The sequence below is a fragment of the Bos taurus genome, chromosome 3, assembly GCF_002263795.3.
Source record: "Bos taurus isolate L1 Dominette 01449 registration number 42190680 breed Hereford chromosome 3, ARS-UCD2.0, whole genome shotgun sequence".
NCBI lineage: Eukaryota > Metazoa > Chordata > Mammalia > Artiodactyla > Bovidae > Bos > Bos taurus.
This window is the reverse complement of record NC_037330.1, coordinates 52,072,707-52,093,585: the sequence shown is the minus strand read 5'-3', so window position 1 is coordinate 52,093,585 and position 20,879 is coordinate 52,072,707. Positions and strand designations below refer to the sequence as shown.

The following is a 20,879-nucleotide window of genomic DNA, read 5'->3' as shown; positions in this document are numbered from 1 at the left end:
ATAATAAAAACAAAGGTGACTTTAGTCATTTGTATAATTTTAAAGGTTTGAAGCCATCTACTGTCACAGGAGGTAAATTCAGGCAAAATGTTAATGTCAGCTGAACTTTAATTCCTCTTTTAATAAAACATTTTATAACTACAACATAAAATTCATGACTGTAGGTTTATGGACACTTTTCTAAATCTTTTAGAATGCTATGTGGGGTTTGGGTTATTTTGTTTGGATTAGTTTGGGTTCATTTTGTTTTGCTGAACTATGTAGGGATTTTTAAGGCAGGTGTTAGTTTAGGGAAAGGTTTCTGAATTGAAATGTGAAAAGAAAGACAAAGATTGCTCTTTTGAATTATCTGCCCTAATTTTTAAAAATTTTATTTATTTATTTAGGGCTGTGCTGGGTCTTCACTGTGAGCATGTTCTTCTCTAGTAGCAGTAAAAGGGATATTCTCCAGTTGTGATGCATGGGCTTGTCATTGCTGTGGCTTCTCTTGTTGGGGAGCACAGGATCTAGGGTGTGCGGACTTCAGTAGTGTGGTAGGTGGGCTTAGTAGTTGTGGCTCCCGGGCTCTAGAGCACAGGGTCAACAGTTGTGGCACACAGGCTTAGTTGCTGCGAGGCATGTGGGATCTTCCCGGATCAGGGATCGAACCGTGTCTCCTGCATTGGCAGGTGGACTGTATTACTGAGCCACCAGGGAAGACTGAATTATTGCTTTTACGTTACGCTAATAAAACAAAACTCTACAGGGCATCTAAGTGCCTCTCAAAGCTACATAACAAAATACCCAGTTGATGTATGAGAATTATAAAGATAATTTAGACGGTGAAGAAAACAACCTATACTGAGAGGTAATTAAAGAAGAGCTATACCACCATGCTACATTTAAAATGGGAAATATATGTGCAGAAAACCAAGTAATAATCATTACTCTTTTATAATTGTCTTCTGGAATGGATCCTCTTAAAATTCTGATATCATCCTCTTCTCTTCCTTTCCAGTGAAAACAAGTGCGTCTTACGCTTTAATGTGCATATAATCACCTGAGGATCTTGTTAAAATGCAGATTCTGACTCAGAAGGTCTGGAGGGAGGCCCAAGACCTTCTAATCAACTCCCAGATATCTCCCATGTTACTGGTCTTCGGATCAGACTTTAGGTAGCAAGGTCTTTAACTACCGGCAGCCAGGAGTTGAAATACCAAGAAATAGTAAGTGGCAGCATTTTCCCTTCTGTTTTGTTTGTTCCACTAACTAATCAAAACTCACACTAAATTCTTAGCTTACTCACTTAGCTTAATTCTAAGCTTAGCTTAGTTTACTCCTCTTTGCCCTGATTTCCTCCTCACTGGTACCTTTTCTATACATACCTGTTATTATCTAGGATGCACTGGTATCCAGTGCTCTCCCTCTAGGTTAGGGGTCCTTGAACAGTATATTCCCTACAGTTCCTGTTGTTCCCATTTTCTAGAAATGGAGTCTTGGTAAAGAGACTATTCCATAATCTACTAAGGAGTAAACTGTGATAACATCTAGAAAAGTGAGTAATCCAGCAATCATTTGTATTTGGCTTTAGAATGTATTAGAATATGCCAAAGATTTATAATTACATTTTACTTATCATAATATTAAAATAGATTTGTGTGCTCTGACCATAAACCAACCAAGAGTGTTGGCAAGGAGGGAATGGGAATGGAGGGGACCTATTTGAAAGCATGAGGAAGTATATATAGGAGGGAGGTCTAAGATTAAAATCTTTTCTATGGATGATAATCTGTGGAAATCAAGAGTTCATTATTCAAGTCCTATATGATTTAACACAACTCAGACATGACAACTAAATATTGTATTATCTCACCCCTTCCCAATGGGTTATTTGAAGTGCTGTTAAGGAATATTTCTTTTCAGTACAAATAGTTACCATTCATTGAACACATACTATGTATCAGTACTTAAACTAAGAACTTTCTATGTAGTGGCTTACTAAATTCTCACTCCATACCTATGAGGTAGCTGCCAAACAGCCAATTAAGGACATTTTTAATCGAAAAAAACTTCTGGATATTTAACCCAACAAAGATTTTTGTGAAAACTCTGTTGTATGGTTCATTCTATAGGAATAAGTTAACCCAATGTATTTATAGCATAGCTAATAAATAGGAAAACTTAGGGTTATTATTCACTTCATGGAAAGAATACCCAGTGACTGTACTCCTTTAAGCGGTCAGTATATATAACAAGGTTTTGAATCACATATATTTAACATACACATAATTTTCCAGGTAAGCACTTGCTCAAATGGCAAATTATCTACCCAAGTGTTTCTAAAATTGCCCTGATGATAGAAAGTGACCTGGAGTGCTTCTTAAAACCATAGAACTCTTAGTTCTGTTCACTGGTGATTCTGAATTAGTTGCTCTGAGATGAAGTCTGCCAAGTTTGTGTACTTACTATATTATCCATACATTTCTTATGATGAGCAAAGTTTGGGAAACATCAGTTTGTGAGTAAAGTTCAAGCTTCTTATTTTAACATCTAAAGTCTTCCACAAAGTGACCTCAAGGTACAGATCAAACATCTACAACATTTACCTATGTTTATAATTATCTATTCATTATTCCTCCCTCGGAGCTTTGCTCAAACTCTCCCCTCTGCCTACAATGTCCTTCTCTCATGTATTTGCCCATCAAAATCTTATTCATCTTTCAAAGCTCAGTTCAAATTTTTACCCCTATAAAGGCTTCCTTGACCCCATAGTCAGGATAATACTCTCTCTCTTACAGATTCCTATAGTTCTTTATTTTTAAAAAATATTCTTTATTTACTTTGGTTGAGCTGGGTCTTCGTTGCGTACACAAGCTTTCTCTAGTTGCTGCTAGCAGGGGCTACTCTTCATTGTGGTGCGGGCATCTCACTGTGGTGGCTTCTCTTGGTGTGGAGCACAGGCTCTAGGTGTACAGGCTTCAGTTGCAGCACATGGGCTCAGCATTTGGGGTGACCTGTCTCTAGAGTGCAGACTCAGTAGTTGTGGTACACAGGCTTAGCTGCTCCATGGCATGTGGAATCTTCCCGGACCAGATATTGAACCCGTGTCCTCTATGTTGGCAGGTGGACCCCTTCCACTGTACCATCAGGGAATTCCAGAACTCCTATAGTTCTTTAAATCTCTATTGCAGTGATTCTCAAAGTGTAGTCCCTGGAATAGCAGTATCAGCATCACTTGGGAATGTGTTAGAAGTGCACATTCTAGGCCCCATGTCAGATCTATTGAGTCAGAAACTGGGTATGGTGCTCAGCAATTTGTTTTCAAATAAGCTCTCTAGAATATTCCAACACATCCTGAAACTTGAGGCCCACTTCTCTAATGTAGTCTATATTTATTATTGTTATATTATAGGTCTTAACTTCTCTGCCAGAATGTAAAGCTCCATGAGAGCAAAAGTAGTGTCTTCATCATTTGTATCCTTTGCACTACCAGGCATAGTACTTTTCACTTAGCAGATCACAATAAGTCTTCTTAAATTAAACTGCTATTTCTTTAGTGTCAAAGTCTATGTATGCTAGATGAGCAGACTGCAGTGAACCAATTTTTCATTTTAATGGTGTTTAATAACCTTTAAAGGTTGTAGCATGATTGATTCAGATGCAGAAACACCAATTGTAAAGACGACTAAAATAAGGGCTGGTTGCTCTTACTTTTCAACAGAGACAAAGTCTTAAACTTGTTCTAAGTTTAATACATATGATGCCTCATAAATGTTTACTAATAACAGCCAACAACCTCATCTTCTTCTCTACTTCTCTTGTCTCTAAGGCTTTTACATCTGAAGAAAAATTCCTAAAGCTTCTGAAGTAGCTTCAACTTCACACTGTATCTATAAATAAATTAGATAATAAACACTGCTTAGCGTGCCTATGATACTACTTATTAATAAAGAAATCTGAGAGATAACTCACTGGAAAATAATATCAAATAACTTTTGCTGTATTAAAATCAACATAACAAAGTTAGAAATCACCACATTAAAAAACAAGTTAAAGGAAGACAGTCTACACTGATTAATGTTTCCTTTATTGTTGCTTGAAATGATATAAGAATAGGTTCAGACAGCCACTGGATTCTTAAAAATCTTTAGTAAAAAAAATTAATGGTGAAAAATTGATACAATAAATAGATTTACTGACCTACAAACATTTTGCCTTCCCAGAATTTCTTCTTAAGATAATATTAAGTTGGTTCTGGTCTAAATCCAATTAATAACCAAATAGTTATTTCTAAATGAAGCTTAATTATCAGCTTATGAAACAAAGCCTCTGTAAAAGTGCTTTTCATGAAGTTACAATATTATGGGGGAAAAAATCAGTCCAAATATTTTGTTGCAAAAAAAGTCAACAAAGTTGGTCAAATCCAAGAATAGAAAATCTGAACAAGTATGAACTGCTTTTTAAAAATAAAAATCATGCTTTGTAAGGTGTCCTTATAATTTGTCTTATTAATATAAAAAGCATTTTTGTCTGTTTTAGAAGATACCATCAAATATTCCCAGAAAAGACTTTATTTCGTCAGCTTCATCATCAGGATGATACCTACTGGGGGAAAAAGCAAATGTAAAAGTTAACTATTTTTATAACACAGATTTATAATAAATAATGTACTAAATATATAAAATGGATAAACTTGAAGATTGCTGAGAGGTAATTTATCAAACGAACTTCAATAGGCATAATCTTATAGGAAGTCTGGAGGAAATTAGAATTCATGAACTATGAAAGGTAGAGACAAGTATATTAGATAGATATTTCTTTAGACATATTGGAAAGTAGTGCCATTTAATCACTGTCAACAGGTCTCAAAACCTTGACTATTCAAGAGGGAAATGGAAACTGCTAAAGGTAACCATAAAAACGATCAGCAGTAGGGGCACTGATTAGACTTAACCTGACTTCTTCTTTGAACCTGTAGAATTATAACAGAACCTGGTGGCTGAAATACAACTAGAACATTAGAAAAATTAGCTGATCTCATTTCTCAAGTGACCTCATATTTCATATTATCAACATATTGTATTCAAATTAGTAAAAAAGTTTATCAATGTAATAGTGTTTTAAGTACTAGCATCAAATACATAGGTTCTCAAAAATTGAGATATTTGATATTTTGAATTATCTTAGGGAGCTTAGCTAACCAGAGGTCTAAAATTTTTACATCTTTAAGTAAATAAAACATTTAGGTTCTGATCCTTAAAATGAACCAAGGGAAAAGGAATGCTGAAATTCTTTGTAGAAAGCTTTCACTTGTATAGTCTTAAAATATTTTTAAAGAGTTCTTACCTGAAATCAATCTCCTTTTTACATTCATTTCTAATAAAGCAATCCACTTTCTCATTAAAATTTGAAGAGTTTGATATTTTTTCAGAGCGAGTAAAGCATAGCTTTTCAATCTCTGGTGACAGACTTTGTTGTTTTCTTTCTTGTAAATGGACCTATATTTTAAGGTTAAAAAAGTCAGCAACCATTGAAGGTTTAACTATTCAGGCAGTATTTAAAAGAAAAAAGAGAGAAGTGTTTCTTCTTATAATACTTGCATTTCCAGATTGTTGAGGTAATTGTGTCATGGAGGATGCACCAAACTTGGACACAGCAGAATTTGATAAATAAATATCTGGCTTCTCATGTGATGAAACAAAACTAAAAATCAAAATGAATTACTTGGTCAATTGTGGCATATAAGAGAAACAAACCATTCTAATTTAGATCAATAGTAATTCTTTGGAAAATATGATTAGCTTATCATATTCATCACCCATAAAATTGATGCTCTATTTCTTAGACTCATGGTGAAATTGGTGTCTCTTCTTTCTTTTTGACAAAAAAGCAATTTGTATATTCCAAATTAAATATGAATACTACTTTTAAAGGCCTACAGAAACAATCATTCAGCAGTTTTCATTAGAATTGAGTCTTAGTCATCTGTAATCAAGCAGTCCATAAATCTTCTCTAAATCCCACTTGCTTAACTTTTAGTATCCTTTCCCTATTTTGGTCTCACTGTAGACAGACATCTCTAGTTATCTTCTCATGTGTAACTGTATATTAGTGTTCATCTTTAATCTTTTATATTAAATTCATTCATTAAAAAACATTTCATGATTCACTACCATAAGCCAGATATTGCACTAGGAGCTAAGTATAAGTAGTAAACAAATCTTTAGGAGGTGATCATCTATAGAGGTGCAGACAATAAACAAACAGTAAACATAATTACAGATCCTGAAGTGATATGAAGGAAATGAACTGAGTAATAATATAGTAGATAACAGTGTGGAGCACAAACCCCCTTTAAAAAGACGGTCATGGATGCCACTCTGAGGAGGTGACAATTTAAGCTGACACAGGCTAAAATGTGACAGTCATGCAAGGAGCTACAAATAGTAGATGGTGTAGGGAAGAATCACACATATTGCTAGGACAGAATCTTTTTATCTCTTATAGCAAGGAATGGCAAGGAATTAAAACAGTAAAAAGAGTATGAAAGGAAGAGCATGTGTCTCCTTTTCATCATAGACCCTCAGCGCTCACAGGCCTTCCCAGCAGCAACTTTTGGCACCAGTTTCTCAGAGGTTTCTTGATAGAACTCCATTTTAAACCCACCTATTTTCTGTTGGTCACTTTTAAACTCTTCCAAAATTATTTGTACTTTTCTAAAGTTGTGGTGCACAACACTATTCATATGCCTTATTACTTTCCTACTTTGATTTGCCTACTTTCTTTATACCCATGGCTTTGTTCCACTGTGATGCTTCTAATCTGTTTACTGTGTATGACTTAGAGTTAGAACCAATGAATGGAAATGATAAAAAGACAAATTTTAAAAGCTAGTGAATGACCTGAGAAATCCAAACATGAAACAAGCACTATAGAATGAATAAGCTCCTGGTCACTGGAATTGTCTTGGTGGAAACAGCACGATTACTTGCCGGTAATGTTGGATGGTTCCTTTCAACTCTGGAATTCTATGAAATCTATGATTCTGTGATGTAGATACTAATGTTCAGTAAAATGACTAAATAATAGCAAAAATATTATATGACACTTACAAACTTAAAAAAATTTTTTAAAGTAGGAGAAATAACTCTTTAGTAGAAAACTGAACCCTGAATAAAAAGTTACCAATATTTCTTCTCTGTGGGAAAGTTTTGGTTCTGGCTATAACTTCTCTCCCTTACGTTCTAATCAAGTACAACATACAAATGTATTTTACATTTCTACAAAGACACTTTACGTTGAACACTTCTAATATATTTTTTTTCAAATGTCTCATATGCTGTATATCCTTAAATAATATTTATGTCTACCCACTTGTCATTTATTCTTCCCTGTTCCTTTACTGCAATATTCTATCAATTTCTAAATCTATTCTTGAAATGACTCAAAAATCCAATTCTCTCTCTCAGTTTCTATCACCTCTGCCCCAGTTGAGGACTTATCATAGCCTGCCTTTCTCACTGGCCACTATGCTCCTGGTGGTCCTACCCTCTACAATTCATTCTACATATCACTGCTGGAATGGTATTTTTCTGATTGAATTATATAACTTTAATAGTTATAAGCTTAAATAGCCTTCAGTTCAGTTCAGTTCAGTTGCTCAGTCATGTCCAACTCTTTGCAACCCCATGAACTGCAGCACGCCAGGCCTCCCTGCCCATCACCAACTCCCGGAGTTCACTCAAACTCACGTCCATCGAGTTGGTGATGCCATCCAGCCATCTCATCCTCTGTCGTCCCCTTCTTCTCCTGCCCCCAATCCCTCCCAGCATCAGAGTCTTTTCCAATGAGCCAACTCTTCGCATGAGGTGGCCAAAGTACTGGAGTTTCAGCTTTAGCATCATTCCTTCCAAAGCAAACCCAGGGCTGATCTCCTCTAGAATGGACTGGTTGGATCTCCTTGCAGTCCAAGGGACTCTCAAGAGTCTTCTCCAACACCACAGTTCAAAAGCATCAATTCTTCGGCGCTCAGCCTTCTTCACAGTCCAACTCTCACATCCATACATGACCACTGGAAAACCCATAGCCTTGACTAGATGGACCTTTGTTGGCAAAGTAATGTCTCTGCTTTTCAATATGCTGTCCAGGTTGGTCATAACTTTTCTTCCAAGGAGCAAGTGTCTTTTAATTTCATGGCTGCAGTCACCATCTGCAGTGATTTTGGAGCCCAAAAATAAAAAGTCTGACACTGTTTCCACTGTTTCCCCATCTATTTCCCATGAAGTGATGGGACCAGATGCCATGATCTTCGTTTTCTGAATGTTGAGCTTTAAGCCAACTTTTTCACTCTCCTCTTTCACTTTCATCAAGAGGCTTTTTAGTTCCTCTTCACTTTCTGCCATAAGGGTGGTGTCATCTGCATATCTGAGGTTATTGATATTTCTCCAGGCAATCTTGATTCCAGCTTGTGTTTCTTCCAGTCCAGCGTTTCTCATGATGTACTCTGCATAGAAGTTAAATAAGGAGGGTGACAATATACAGCCTTGACGTACTCCTTTTCCTATTTGGAACCAGTCTGTTGTTCCATGTCCAGTTCTAACTGTTGCTTCCTGACCTGCATACAAATATAGCTTAAATATCTTGGATGGTTCTTCACTGCCTACTATGGAGATCAGAACCCAGAGCTGGCTAGGCTACAATGGGTCTATAAGCATTATTATTATTTTTTGGATAAGGGGTGCTGCAGATACTTAAAAAAATTAGTTGTCAAAATTTAAATGTCAGGAGATGTCACATAAATTTTAGATTCTTAGCTTTTTTGAAAAATCAGAAAATCTGACAACACTAGACTTACAGTTCCTGCACCGCAACATCTGGTTAACTCTGAGCAGTGGTTATTTCCTTTAGAGGGGGCACTCTGCAGTTACCCTTGGCCCATCAGATCTGGAAGCAGTTTGAGTTTGTGAACTCTGACCTACTGGATACAGCACAGGTATCTAAATATGGCCCCTCACAGACCTCAGCAATCTTAGCCTTAATTCTGTGCCAACATTGACCCACTTTACTGACCCTTGAGCACCAGATGCCTTTTCAAACCTTATCCCTTTACATACACTCTTCTACCTGGAATGCATACAGTTCAGTTGCTCAGTCATGTCTGACTCCTTGTGACCCCATGGACTGTAGCATGCCAGGCCTCCCTGTCCATCACCAACTCCAGGAGTTTATTCAAACTCATGTTCATTGAGTCGGTGATGCCATCCAACCATCTCATCCTCTGTCATCCCCTTCTCCTCCAGCCTTCAATTTTTCCCAGCATCAGGGTCTTTTCCAATGAGTCAGTTCTTTGTATCAGGTGGCCAAAGTATTGCAGTTTCAGCTTCAGCATCAGTCCTTCCAATGAATATTTGGACTGATTTCCTTTAGGATGGACTGGTTGGATCTCCTTGTAGTCCAAGGGACTCTCAAAAGCCTTCTCTAACACCACAGTTCAAATCATCAATTCTTTGGCACTCAGCTTTCTTTACGGTCCAACTCTCACATCCATACATGACCACTGGAAAAACCATAGCCTTGACTAGATAGACATTTGTTGGCAAAGTAATGTCTCTGCTTTTTAATGTGCTATCTAGGTTGGTCATAGCTTTTCTTCCAAGAAGCAACCATCTTTTAATTTCATGGCTGCAGTCACCATCTGCAGTGATTTTGGAGCCCAAGAAAATAAAGTCTGACACTGTTTCCATTGTTTCCTGATCTATTTGCCATGAAGTGATGGGACTGGATGCCATGATCTTAGTTTTCTGAATGTTGAGCTTTAAGCCAACTTTTTCACTCTCCTCTTTCACCTTCATCAAGAGGCTCTTTAGTTCTTCTTCACTTTCTGCCATAAGGGTGGTGTCATCTGCATATCTGAGGTTATTGATATTTCTCCCAGAAATCTTGATTCCAGTTTGTGCTTCACCCAGCCCAGCATTTCTCATGATGTACTCTGCATATAAGTTAAATAAGCAGGGTGACAATATACAGCCTTGACGTACTCCTTTCCTGATTTGGAACCAGTCTGTTGTTCCATGTCCAGTTCTAACTGCTGATTCTTGACCTGCATACAGTTTTCTCAGGAGGCAGGTCAGGTGGTCTGGTATTCCCATCTTTCCCAGAATTTTCCAGTTTGTTGTGTTCCCGACAGTCAAAGGTGTTGGTGTAGTCAATGCAGCAGAAATAGATGTTTTTCTGGAACTCTCTTGCTTTCTTGTTGATCCACCGGATGTTGGCAATTTGATCTCTGGTTCCTCTGCCTTTTCTAAATTCAGCTTGAACCTCTGGAAGTTCACGGTTCACGTACTATTGAAGCCTCGCTTGGAGAATTTTGAGCATTACTTTGCAAGTGTGTGAGATGAGTGCAATTGTGCAGTAGTTTGAGCATTCTTTGGCATTGCCTTTCTTTGGGATTGGAATGAAAACTGACCTTTTCCAGTCCTGTGGCCACTGCTGAGTTTTCCAAATTTGCTGGCATACTGACTGCAGCACTCTAACAGCATCATCTTGTAGGATTTGAAATAGCTCAACTGGAATTCCATCACCTCCACTAGCTTTGTTCATAGTGATGCTTCCTAAGGCCCACTTGACTTTGCATTTCAGGATACCTGGCTCTAGGTGAGTGATCACACCATCGTGGTTATCTGGGTCATGAAGATCTTTTTTTGTATAGTTCTTCTTTGTATTCTTGCCACCTTTTCTTAATATCTTCTGCTTCTGTTAGGTCCCTACCATTTCTGTCCTTTATTGTGCCCATCTTTGCATGAATTGTTCCCTTGGTATCTCAAATTTTCTTGAAGAGATCTCTAGTCTTTCCCATTTTGTTGTTTTTCTCTAATTCTCTGCATTGATCACTGAGGAAGGCTTTCTTATCTCTCCTTGCTACTCTTTGGAACTCTGCATTCAAAGAGGTATAGTTTTCCTCTTCTCCTTTGCCTTTCACGTCTCTTCTTTTTTCAGCTATTAGTCTTTTCTTTTATACCTGTTAAACTCGGTTTTGTTTTTGTAATGTTTATTTATTTTTGGCTGTGTCTGATCTTAGATGCAACACACAGGATCTTTGGGATCTATGTTGCAGCAGGCGAGATCCTTCCATTACAGCATGTGGGCTCAGAAGTTGCAGTGTGTGAGCTTAGTTGCCCCACGGCAAATGGGATCTTAGTTCCCTAACTAGGGATCGAACCTGTGTTCCTTACACTGGAAGGCAGATTCTTAACCACTGAACCACCAGGGAAGTCCATCTCCCTGTCAAACTCTTATTCAGTTTTCACGTCTTGTGAAAAGTGAGGATTCCTCACCTCAGCCCCAAAGACCATGATTCAGTAGTAAGTCTAGCATGGGGGCCCAGGAATGTGCATTTTTAATGTGTTCCCCTAGGAGTTGGACATAACTGAGTGACTAAGCACGCACACACACACACACACACACACACACACACACACGGCAATTTTGATTTGTGTGGTCTGACAAGAGGACTTTGAGAAACACTGCTCTAAGATTAAGAGGGCTTAGCTTGGCTGATACCCTACTGCTTCTCTGCCATCTAATGACATGATCCTCCTCTCTACTTACATGTCATAAAAATATAAAGTTGTAAGTATTTGAAACCAAAGTTCTAAAACTTGCCTCTTAGATGATTCTCTTTGGAACTGGCCTTTTGATTCTTGGAATGGTAGCTTACTTTCCCCAGTACTTGAACTCAAAGTGTTTCCAAATCCTAGGTAAAGAGATAACATTTTGAAATAAAATACCAGGAAACAGATGAATAAAGCTTTTCACAAGTTCTACAAGGACTCTCTCCAAAAAGACATGATCTGGTTAAAGAGAGAATGAAAATTCTCAACAATTAAATTTACTGTACATATATAAAACAAAGGAGTGAAGTTAATGGAGTAAAACTACATAACACATAGGTTAGCTTATTAGTCACTATATTAAAAGGCCCCCAAACCACTTTTATTCATTTATAAGCCATGTAAATGATCAAGTCAAAGTTATTCAATATTTTCAGTGATCTACAAAGGGCTGATTTCCTGCCGTCAGCCATCCTGGGACAGAGTCTCTCCATCTCGCTATCTTGTCTTATACTTATCTAGGTTTTCACTTCTCTGTTTTAGTGAAATAGGCTGAATTTGCCAGTAACTCAAAGGCCTAGTTCCATTATTTTTGGATTGTATATGATTTAAACACAATATCTAATACAGGAGAAACTAATTGTTTCCTCTTAATTATTTACACCTGAAAAGTCAATTCATGTATTATTTCTGCTAGAAATAATATTTTATGTTGTTTACTAGCATATAAGAATATTTTAAAAAATGTAATATTTTAAAATATAGCAGTTGTTTACATGTCCATCCTAAACTCCCTAACTATTGCTGCCCCCCATCTTCCTCTCTGCCCCTGCCAACCCCAGCAACCAGCAAGGACCTACTGTATAGCACATGGAACGCTGCTCAATGTTATGTGGCAGCATGGATGGGACAGGAGTTTGGTGGAGAATGGTTACATGTATATATATGGAGTTTGGGGGAGAATGGTTACATGTATATGTATGGCCGAGTCCCTTCACTGTTTACCTGAAACTATCACAACATTGTTAATCAGCTATACCCCAATGCAAAATAAAGTTAAAAAAAGTGGAACATTTTTGTCTTTCAAAAACATTACCAGACCATGTAAATCTTAAAATGTAGAGCAGGATAGTCTCTTTTACGAGGGAAAATTCAATAAATCTTAATTTTAATACAGCCTTTAGCAACAGAAGGGACAATAGAATAGAAAAAACTCATTCGCTATATCACCATTATGGAATAACCTTGACCTCTGTGCTAGAGATAGGAAATGTTATGTGTGAGAGGGCCACATTTTTAGTTTTGCTAAAAACTATAATCTGAATAAATCAAAGCTAATTAAGTACACGCACCAAAAAGGCAAATAAAATTAGTTTAAAAAACTTGACTGAAAAACATTTGAGGAATTTCTCATGAATTATTTCATTCTAAAATACATACATTTAAAATTAAATACATACAATACATATATACAAAAATACATACAAATGAAATATATTTCATGCTATTTACCTGATGTTTTTGTCTTCTCAGTTTCAGCTGAAAAGCTAGTAATTTCTACTAAGTTTTCATCATCAAAGTCATCCCAAATTTCATTTCCCAATTCAAAGTTCACTTTCAAAACTTCTGAAAATGAGAAATTACTTTTAATCGCATCTGTCAAATTCTAGTTTCCATATGCATTAAGATTTTTGTTGAACAGAATTGTTGAGGGGCTTTTTCACTTGAAGTTATAGAATAGGTCCATCAAGAAAAATCTGTCATGTGTTTGTAAGTAAGTATGCTGCTGATGCTAAGTCATTTCAGTCGTGTCCAACTCTGTGCAACCCCATGGACTGCAGCCTACCAGGCTCCTCCGTCCATGGGATTTTCCAGGCAAGAGTATTGGAGTGGGTTGCCATTGCCTTCTCCCATAAGTAAGTATCAGTTCAGTTCAGTTGCTCAGTCATGTCCAACTCTTTGCGACCCCATGAATCGCAGCACGCCAGGCCTCCCTGTCCATCACCAACTCCCGGAGTTCACTCAGACTCACGTCCATCGAGTCAGTGATGCCATCCAGCCATCTCATCCTCTGTCGTCCCCTTTTCCTCCTGCCCCCAATCCCTCCCAGTATCAGAGTCTTTCCCAATGAGTCAACTCTTCGCATAAGGTGGCCAAAGTACTGGAGTTTCAGCTTTAGCATCATTCCTTCCAAAGAAATCCCAGGGCTGATCTCCTTCAGAATGGACAGGTTGGATCTCCTTGCAGTCCAAGGGACTCTCAAGAGTCTTCTCCAACACCACAGTTCAAAAGCATCAATTCTTTGGCGCTCAGCCTTCTTCACAGTCCAACTCTCACATTCATACATGACCACAGGAAAAACCATAGCCTTGACTAGATGGACCTTTGTTGGCAAAGTAATGTCTCTGCTTTTGAATATGCTATCTAGGTTGGTCATAACTTTCCTTCCAAAGAGCAAGTGTCTTTTAATTTCATGGCTGCAGTCACCATCTGCAGTGATTTTGGATCCCAGAAAAATAAAGTCTGACACTGTTTCCACTGTTTCTCCATCTATTTCCCATGAAGTGATGGGACCAGATGCCATGATCTTCATTTTCTGAATGTTGAGCTTTAAGCCAACTTTTTCACTCTCCTCTTTCACTTTCATCAAGAGGCGTTTTAGTTCCTCTTCACTTTCTGCCATAAGGGTGGTGTCATCTGCATATCTGAGGTTATTGATATTTCTCCAGGCAATCTTGATTCCAGCTTGTGTTTCTTCCAGTCCAGCGTTTCTCATGATGTACTCTGCATAGAAGTTAAATAAGCAGGGTGACAATATACAGCCTTGACGTACTCCTTTTCCTATTTGGAACCAGTCTGTTGTTCCATGTCCAGTTCTAACTGTTGCTTCCTGACCTGCATACAGATTTCTCAAGAGGCAGGTCAGGTGGTCTGGTATTCCCATCTCTTTCAGAATTTTCCACAGTTTATTGTGATCCACACAGTCAAAGGCTTTGGCATAGTCAATACAGCAGAAATAGATGTTTTTCTGGAACTCTCTTGCTTTTTCCATGATCCAGGGGATGTTGGTAATTTGATCTCTGGTTCCTCTGCCTTTTCTAAAACCAGCTTGAACATCAGGAAGTTCACGGTTCACATACTATTGAAGCCTCACTTGGAGAATTTTGAGCATTACTTTACTAGCATGTGAGATGAGTGCAATTGTGTGGTAGTTTGAGCATTCTTTGGCATTGCCTTTCTTTGCGACTGGAATGAAAACTGACCTTTTCCAGTCCTGTGGCCACTGCTGAGTTTTCCAAATTTGCTGGCATATTGAGTGCAGCACTTTCACAGCATCATCTTTCAGGATTTGGAATAGCTCCATTGGAATTCTATCACCTCTACCAGCTTTGTTTGTAGTGATGCTTTCTAAGGCCCACTTGACTTCACATTCCAGAATGTCTGGCTCTAGATGAGTGATCACACCATCATGATTATCTGGGTTGTGAAGATCTTTTTTGTACAGTTCTTCTGTGTATTCTTGCCACCTCTTCTTAATATCTTCTGCTTCTGTTAGGTCCATACCATTTCTGTCCTTTATCGAGCCCATCTTTGCATGAAATAATCCCTTGGTATCTCTAATTTTCTTGAAGAGAGTAAGTATAGGTACTTACTCTCTTCAAGAAGAGAAGTAAGTAAGTATAGGTACTTTTAAAACCATAAGCATCATTATCTATTGACATATGAAACACATTTTTCAACTATTAATACTAAACAGAGGTCTTGAGTAGTAGTTTTCTAAAGCACTGGGGTCAAGCATTATTGAGTACTATAGTCAACCAGTTTTTTTTTTTTTTAGTCAACCAGTTTTATTTACATTACATGTAGTGATTGATTACTACACTAAATTTAATTTTCAAGGTATTTTTCTAGATAAAATTAATTTTCCCTCTTAATTTCTGCATAAGAATAATCTTATTCCAAGATTGGATTGTAATAGCTTCTAAAATGGGCTTCCTATCCCATCTCCTTTCCTTACAAGCAGTTAATTTTGAATATTGCTATGAAAATATATCTTTATTTTTCTCCTGCTAAAATATCCTCAGTGTTATCCACTGTATATAACCTGGGTTTAGAGCCAGACTACCCATTGTATGTAGCCTGAGTTAGAGTCAGACTACCCAGGTGAAAATTCCACCTCTCTGATTTACTGGTTCGATGATATTAGACAAGTAATTTAAACTCTGAGCCTAGTTTTCTCTTCTGCAGAACAGGGATAATAGTACCTAACACATATGATTATTATGGAAACTAAATGTCTTTACCTGTGCAGTTTTCCACAGTAGTGTGTTAATAAATAGTAATAATTTGTTTCTCCAAAAAATCTTGTGCATATATATGTATTATATGTATTTATTATATGTAAAGGATGTGTGATTGCAGCCATGAAATTAAAAAATGCTTGCTCTTTGGAGGGAAAGTTATGACCAAATAGATGGCGTATTGAAAAGCAGAGATATTACTTTGCCAACAAAGGTCTGTCTAGTTAAGGCTATGGTTTTTCCAGTAGTCATGTATGGATGTGAGAGTTGGACTATAAAGAAAGCTGAGCACCAAAGAATTGATGCTTTTGAACTGTGGTGTTGGAGAAGACTCTTGAGAGTCCCTTGGACTGCATGGAGATCCAACCAGTCCATCCTAAAGGAGGTCAGTCCTGGGTGTTCATTGGAGGGACTGATGTTGAAGCTGAAACTCCAATACTTTGGCCACCTGATGCGGAGAGCTGACTCATTTGAAAAGACTCTGATGCTGGGAAAGATTGAGGGCAGGAAGAGAAGGGGACAACAGTAGGTGAGATGGTTAGATGGCATCACCGATACAATGGACATGGGTTTGTGTGGACTCTGAGAGTTGGTGATGGACAGGGAGGCCTGGGGTGCTGTGGTTCATGGGGTCGCAAAGAGTCAGACACGACTGAGCAACTGAACTGAACCGAACTGAAAGGATGTGTAGCACACAATTTACACATGATAAAATACATAGCACGCTCAATTGTAAATTCCACACATCTAATTGATTATCACTGAATGTTTCTATTGAATTTTGCCAAACTCTTGTTCTGTATCAACATATGGTTGCAATTGATAAATGTAGTTCTCACATTCATTTGTCAATTCAAATGTTGGTTGATATTTTAGTTGACTTTAATAAAAGTTGGAGAAGGAAATGGCAACCCACTCCAGTATTCTTGCCTGGAAAATCCCATGGACAGAGAAGCCTGGTAGGCTACAGTCCATGGGGTTGCAAAGAGTCAGACATGACTGAGCGACTTCACTTTCTTTCTTTAATAAAAGTAAAACAACAAAGACATGTTGGAACTTCATTCATTCAACCAAAGACTTAAGCAACTTCTTTGCTGAATTAGATAATAATTTTCCAATGCTAGAAGCATATTCTTTCAATTTTCCATGCTATCCACAATGTAAGGGCTACAGACATGACACTGACAAACCTAACTTCTAACATTTTCTCCATCACTTTCTTAAGTATAAACAATAAGTCAAGCCATGATTTGTATTGTTTGCTGACTTCTACGATGTAAAGATTCCCACTATGTGTCACACTGGTAGCTTGATTTCAAGCTACCAGTGTGACACAACTGAATGCAAAGTTGGAAGAAATGCACAATAACACCTCTTCATGAAGTATTTCCATCGTATAAATACAAATATAGATGTAAATTTCATGTGTTAGTGTTAGTTACTCAGTCGTGTCTGACTCTTTGTGACACCATGGACTGTAGCCCATCATGTTCCTCTGTCCATGGCATTCTCCAGGCAAGAATACTGGAGTGGGTTGCCATTTCCTTCTCCAGGGGATCTTCCCAAGCCAGGGATCGAACATGGTCCTCCTGCACTGCAGGCAGATTTTACCCACTGAGCCACCAGGAATACGGATAATAGTAAAATGTAAAAAAAATAGTAAAATAGAATAATGAGGAAATGGTTAGTTTTTAATATTTATAGTCTTAGTTTTTAATATAATTTATTTAATTGAAACTTTATATAATTAAAGTTTAATAATGCCTGAAAGAATCCCCTTATACTCTCACAAGCTGGTATAAGCTCACTCCAGTAAAATTTTTCTTCACTTTAAATAACCTCTACACTATCCAAAACTTTCTCTATGCTTTCACTCTACCTCCAACTCCAGTTCACATTATTCTACTTTTGTACCTTGATAACACGAGAGAAATATCAATAACCTCAGATATGCAGATGACACCACCCTTAGGCAGAAAATGAAGAGGAACTAAAAAGCCTCTTGATGAAAGTGAAAGAGGAGAGTGAAAAAGCTGGCTTAAAGCTCAACATTCAGAAAATGAAGATCATGGCATCTGGTCCCATCACTTCATGGGAAATAGACGGGGAAACAGTGGAAACAGTGTCAGACTTTATATTTTTGGGCTCCAAAATCACTGCAGATGGTGACTGCAGCCATGAAATTAAAAGACACTTACTCCTTGGAAGAAAAGTTATGACCAACCTAGATAGCATATTCAAAAGCAGAGACATTACTTTGCCAACAAAGGTCCATCTAGTCAAGGCTATGGTTTTTCCAGTGGTCATGTATGGATGCGAGAGTTGGACTGTGAAGAAAGCTGAGCGCCAAAGAATTGATGCTTTTGAACTGTGGGGTTGGAGAAGACTCTTGAGAGTCCCTTGGACTGCAAAGAGATCCAACCAGTCCATTCTGAAGGAGATCAGCCCTGGGATTTCTTTGGAGGGAATGATGCTAAAGCTGAAACTCCAATACTTTGGCTACCTCATGCGAAGAGTTGATTCATTAGAAAAGACTCTGATGCTGGGAGAGATTGGGGGCAGGAGGAAAAGGGGACGACAGAGGATGAGATGGCTGGATGGCATCACCGACTCGATGGATGTGAATTTGAGTGAACTTCGGGAGATGGTGATGGACAGGGAGGCCTGGCGTGCTGTGATTCATGGGGTCGCAAAGTGTCGGACATGACTAAGCAACTGAACTGAACTGAACACATACATATCTATGTTGTACAAAGAGAAGTAGGTACAAAGTGCAATGGAAATATAGAGAAGAGGACCATCTGGCTAGATGGGCTGCTGCTGTTTAGTTGCTAAGTCATGTCCAATTCTTTTGCGACTCCATGGACTGTCACCCACCAGGCTCCTTTGTCCATGGCATTTCCTAGGCAAGAATACTGGAGTGGGTTGCCTGCTATTTCCTTTTCCAGGGGATCTTCCTGACCCAGGGACCGAACCCAATTTTCCTGCTTGGCAGGCAGATTCTTTACTACCTGAGAATCCCTGGCTTGATGGGGACTGGCAGCTAAAGAAGGAAGAGACTTGAGCATATTTGTATGTTGGAAAGTAAGAGACCATAGCAAGAAGATATTGAAAATAAGGGCAAAAGAAGGGAGACAGTTAGTCTCCAAAGTTCCAGGGGAGGCAGAACTGGAAAAATTAAGATTACAGATGAAAGGATAAACCTTAAATAGAAGAAAAGATAATTCTTTTTTTTAAAACAGTTAAGGATGAGTACAGAAACAGAAAAATATATAGTTGTGGGGTGGAAAGTTGAAAGAGTTCATATATCATAGGTTTGATTTTCAATTCTCCACTGATAATTAAAAGTCAATTTCATTTTATAGAAATGGTATTGCTTGGGAATCAAGAGATATGGAATCTATTTCTAGCCTTGCCATTAATTAGATATGTGATTTTGGACAAGTCATTTAATCTCTTTGAGTCTTGGCTTCTTTCACTGTAAAATGAGAGTTGCACAAAGGTCCCTTACAATTTAAATTGTACAATTCAACATGCTTTATCATAAAATTTCTAAAATCTTTTTTTCTTCTCTTCTTGAACATGGAATACAGATGATAAAAAATGCCATGTTTTTCTTAAAATAGTCTTAAGAGCAATAGTTGAATACATTTAAAATATGTTTTGCCACCAAAGACTAATGTGTAAAAAGTATAATGAATATACTCATTTACTATTAATAATAGTACCAGATACTATATTAAGGGCTTTACATACATTATCTCATTTAATCCTAAAATTCCTAATATATAACCAGATGATGGAATTGAGACAAACTGGGAAGTTTTGAAAAGTCACTCAACTACTAAATGAGCTAGGATTTGAACCTAGACAGATTATTTCTATATCCTGCAAGTTTAATTACTATATTATACAACTTCTTTAAAAAAAATGGGGGAGGCGTTCAGTAAAAGATGGGTATAGTTATTATTGGGGTTTAAAGTATTTAGATGAGACTTTTATATCATAATAAAAATAACATTTGGAATGGCAGGTGGGAAAGAAATAAAAGTAGAAAAACTATTTAAAGACAACATGAAAGTAATCAGAGGGAAGGATAAACTCTGGCATGGAGAAGGGCAGGGGATAGAGTAGCTATACAAGGAGTAAGTTAGAGGGCTATAGGTTGAAGAGAGATAAAGATAAGAGGGCTAACAATCTTACACTTTCTATCCATGTTGTAATGATATTTTTCAGGCTTTCAACAAATTGGATAAATGCTCTGATATTCTAGGTGAGGTTAGGGGATTTTTTTTTTTTTATATTGGGTCTAACGAGTGCCACAGTGTCATAAGGGGTGGTGGGTACTCAAGTCCTTGCCTACTTCAGATCTTAAACTATGGCTAATGACAGCAATAGAGTGAAAGAATAAAAGAAAGGGTGGCAATAGAAGTAAAAAACAATACACATAAGAAATTGTTTTCAGAAAACCCCAAGCTTACCATTTCTATGTATAGGTACTTGAATAAACAACTTTATGGCCAGAATTATTTCTTACATGTTTTAACAGACTGGCTATTGGTACCATGACCCAAAGAAATGGTACTATTAACGGCAGGATAAGGACTAAGGAGGAACCAGGCCCAACACTGAAGAATTTATATGTATTATTTCATTAATTTAATGACAGACACAGATATAAAGCAAATCTATATTACAAATGAGTTATATCCCATAAACTGGGTTATAGTCTCACATTATCATAGAGACTGTAAAAATTATAGTTTTAAGATCTACAGAGATATTAAAGTCACTAAATTTTCTATTCTTTAATTTTAAAGATAAGATTAAGCTCAAAAGAGGTTAAATAATTTTACCAAGGTCACACAGCTATTTTGTAAAATGAAACTAATTTTATAAACAAAAAAATTATTTCAAATAATTCTAAAGACACATAAAAGTAACAGTTTGGTATTTTAATACTTTAAATGTTCAAAGAGCCCTTATATTT

General features: G+C 37.4%; 1 protein-coding gene across 4 annotated transcripts in view; it reads right to left on the bottom strand.

Moving 5' to 3' along the window:
- Positions 1-3,841: 3,841 nt before the first annotated feature.
- HFM1 (helicase for meiosis 1) overlaps positions 3,842-20,879 on the bottom strand; it is a 108,863-nt gene continuing 91,825 nt past the window's right edge. Inside the window, exons 34-38 of one of the 4 annotated variants that reach the window (XM_059882576.1) lie at positions 13,101-13,214; positions 11,641-11,731; positions 5,580-5,682; positions 5,326-5,477; positions 3,842-4,581 (exon numbers count right to left, since the gene is read on the bottom strand). In XM_059882576.1, coding sequence (XP_059738559.1) covers positions 4,515-4,581; positions 5,326-5,477; positions 5,580-5,682; positions 11,641-11,731; positions 13,101-13,214 — 527 coding nt within the window. In that variant the 3' untranslated portion in view covers positions 3,842-4,514. Of the gene's footprint in view, positions 4,585-5,325; positions 5,478-5,570; positions 5,683-11,640; positions 11,732-13,100; positions 13,215-20,879 lie in introns of all 4 variants that reach the window. The other 3 variants (XM_059882575.1, NM_001205576.3, XM_059882582.1) reach the window with 3 other exon arrangements.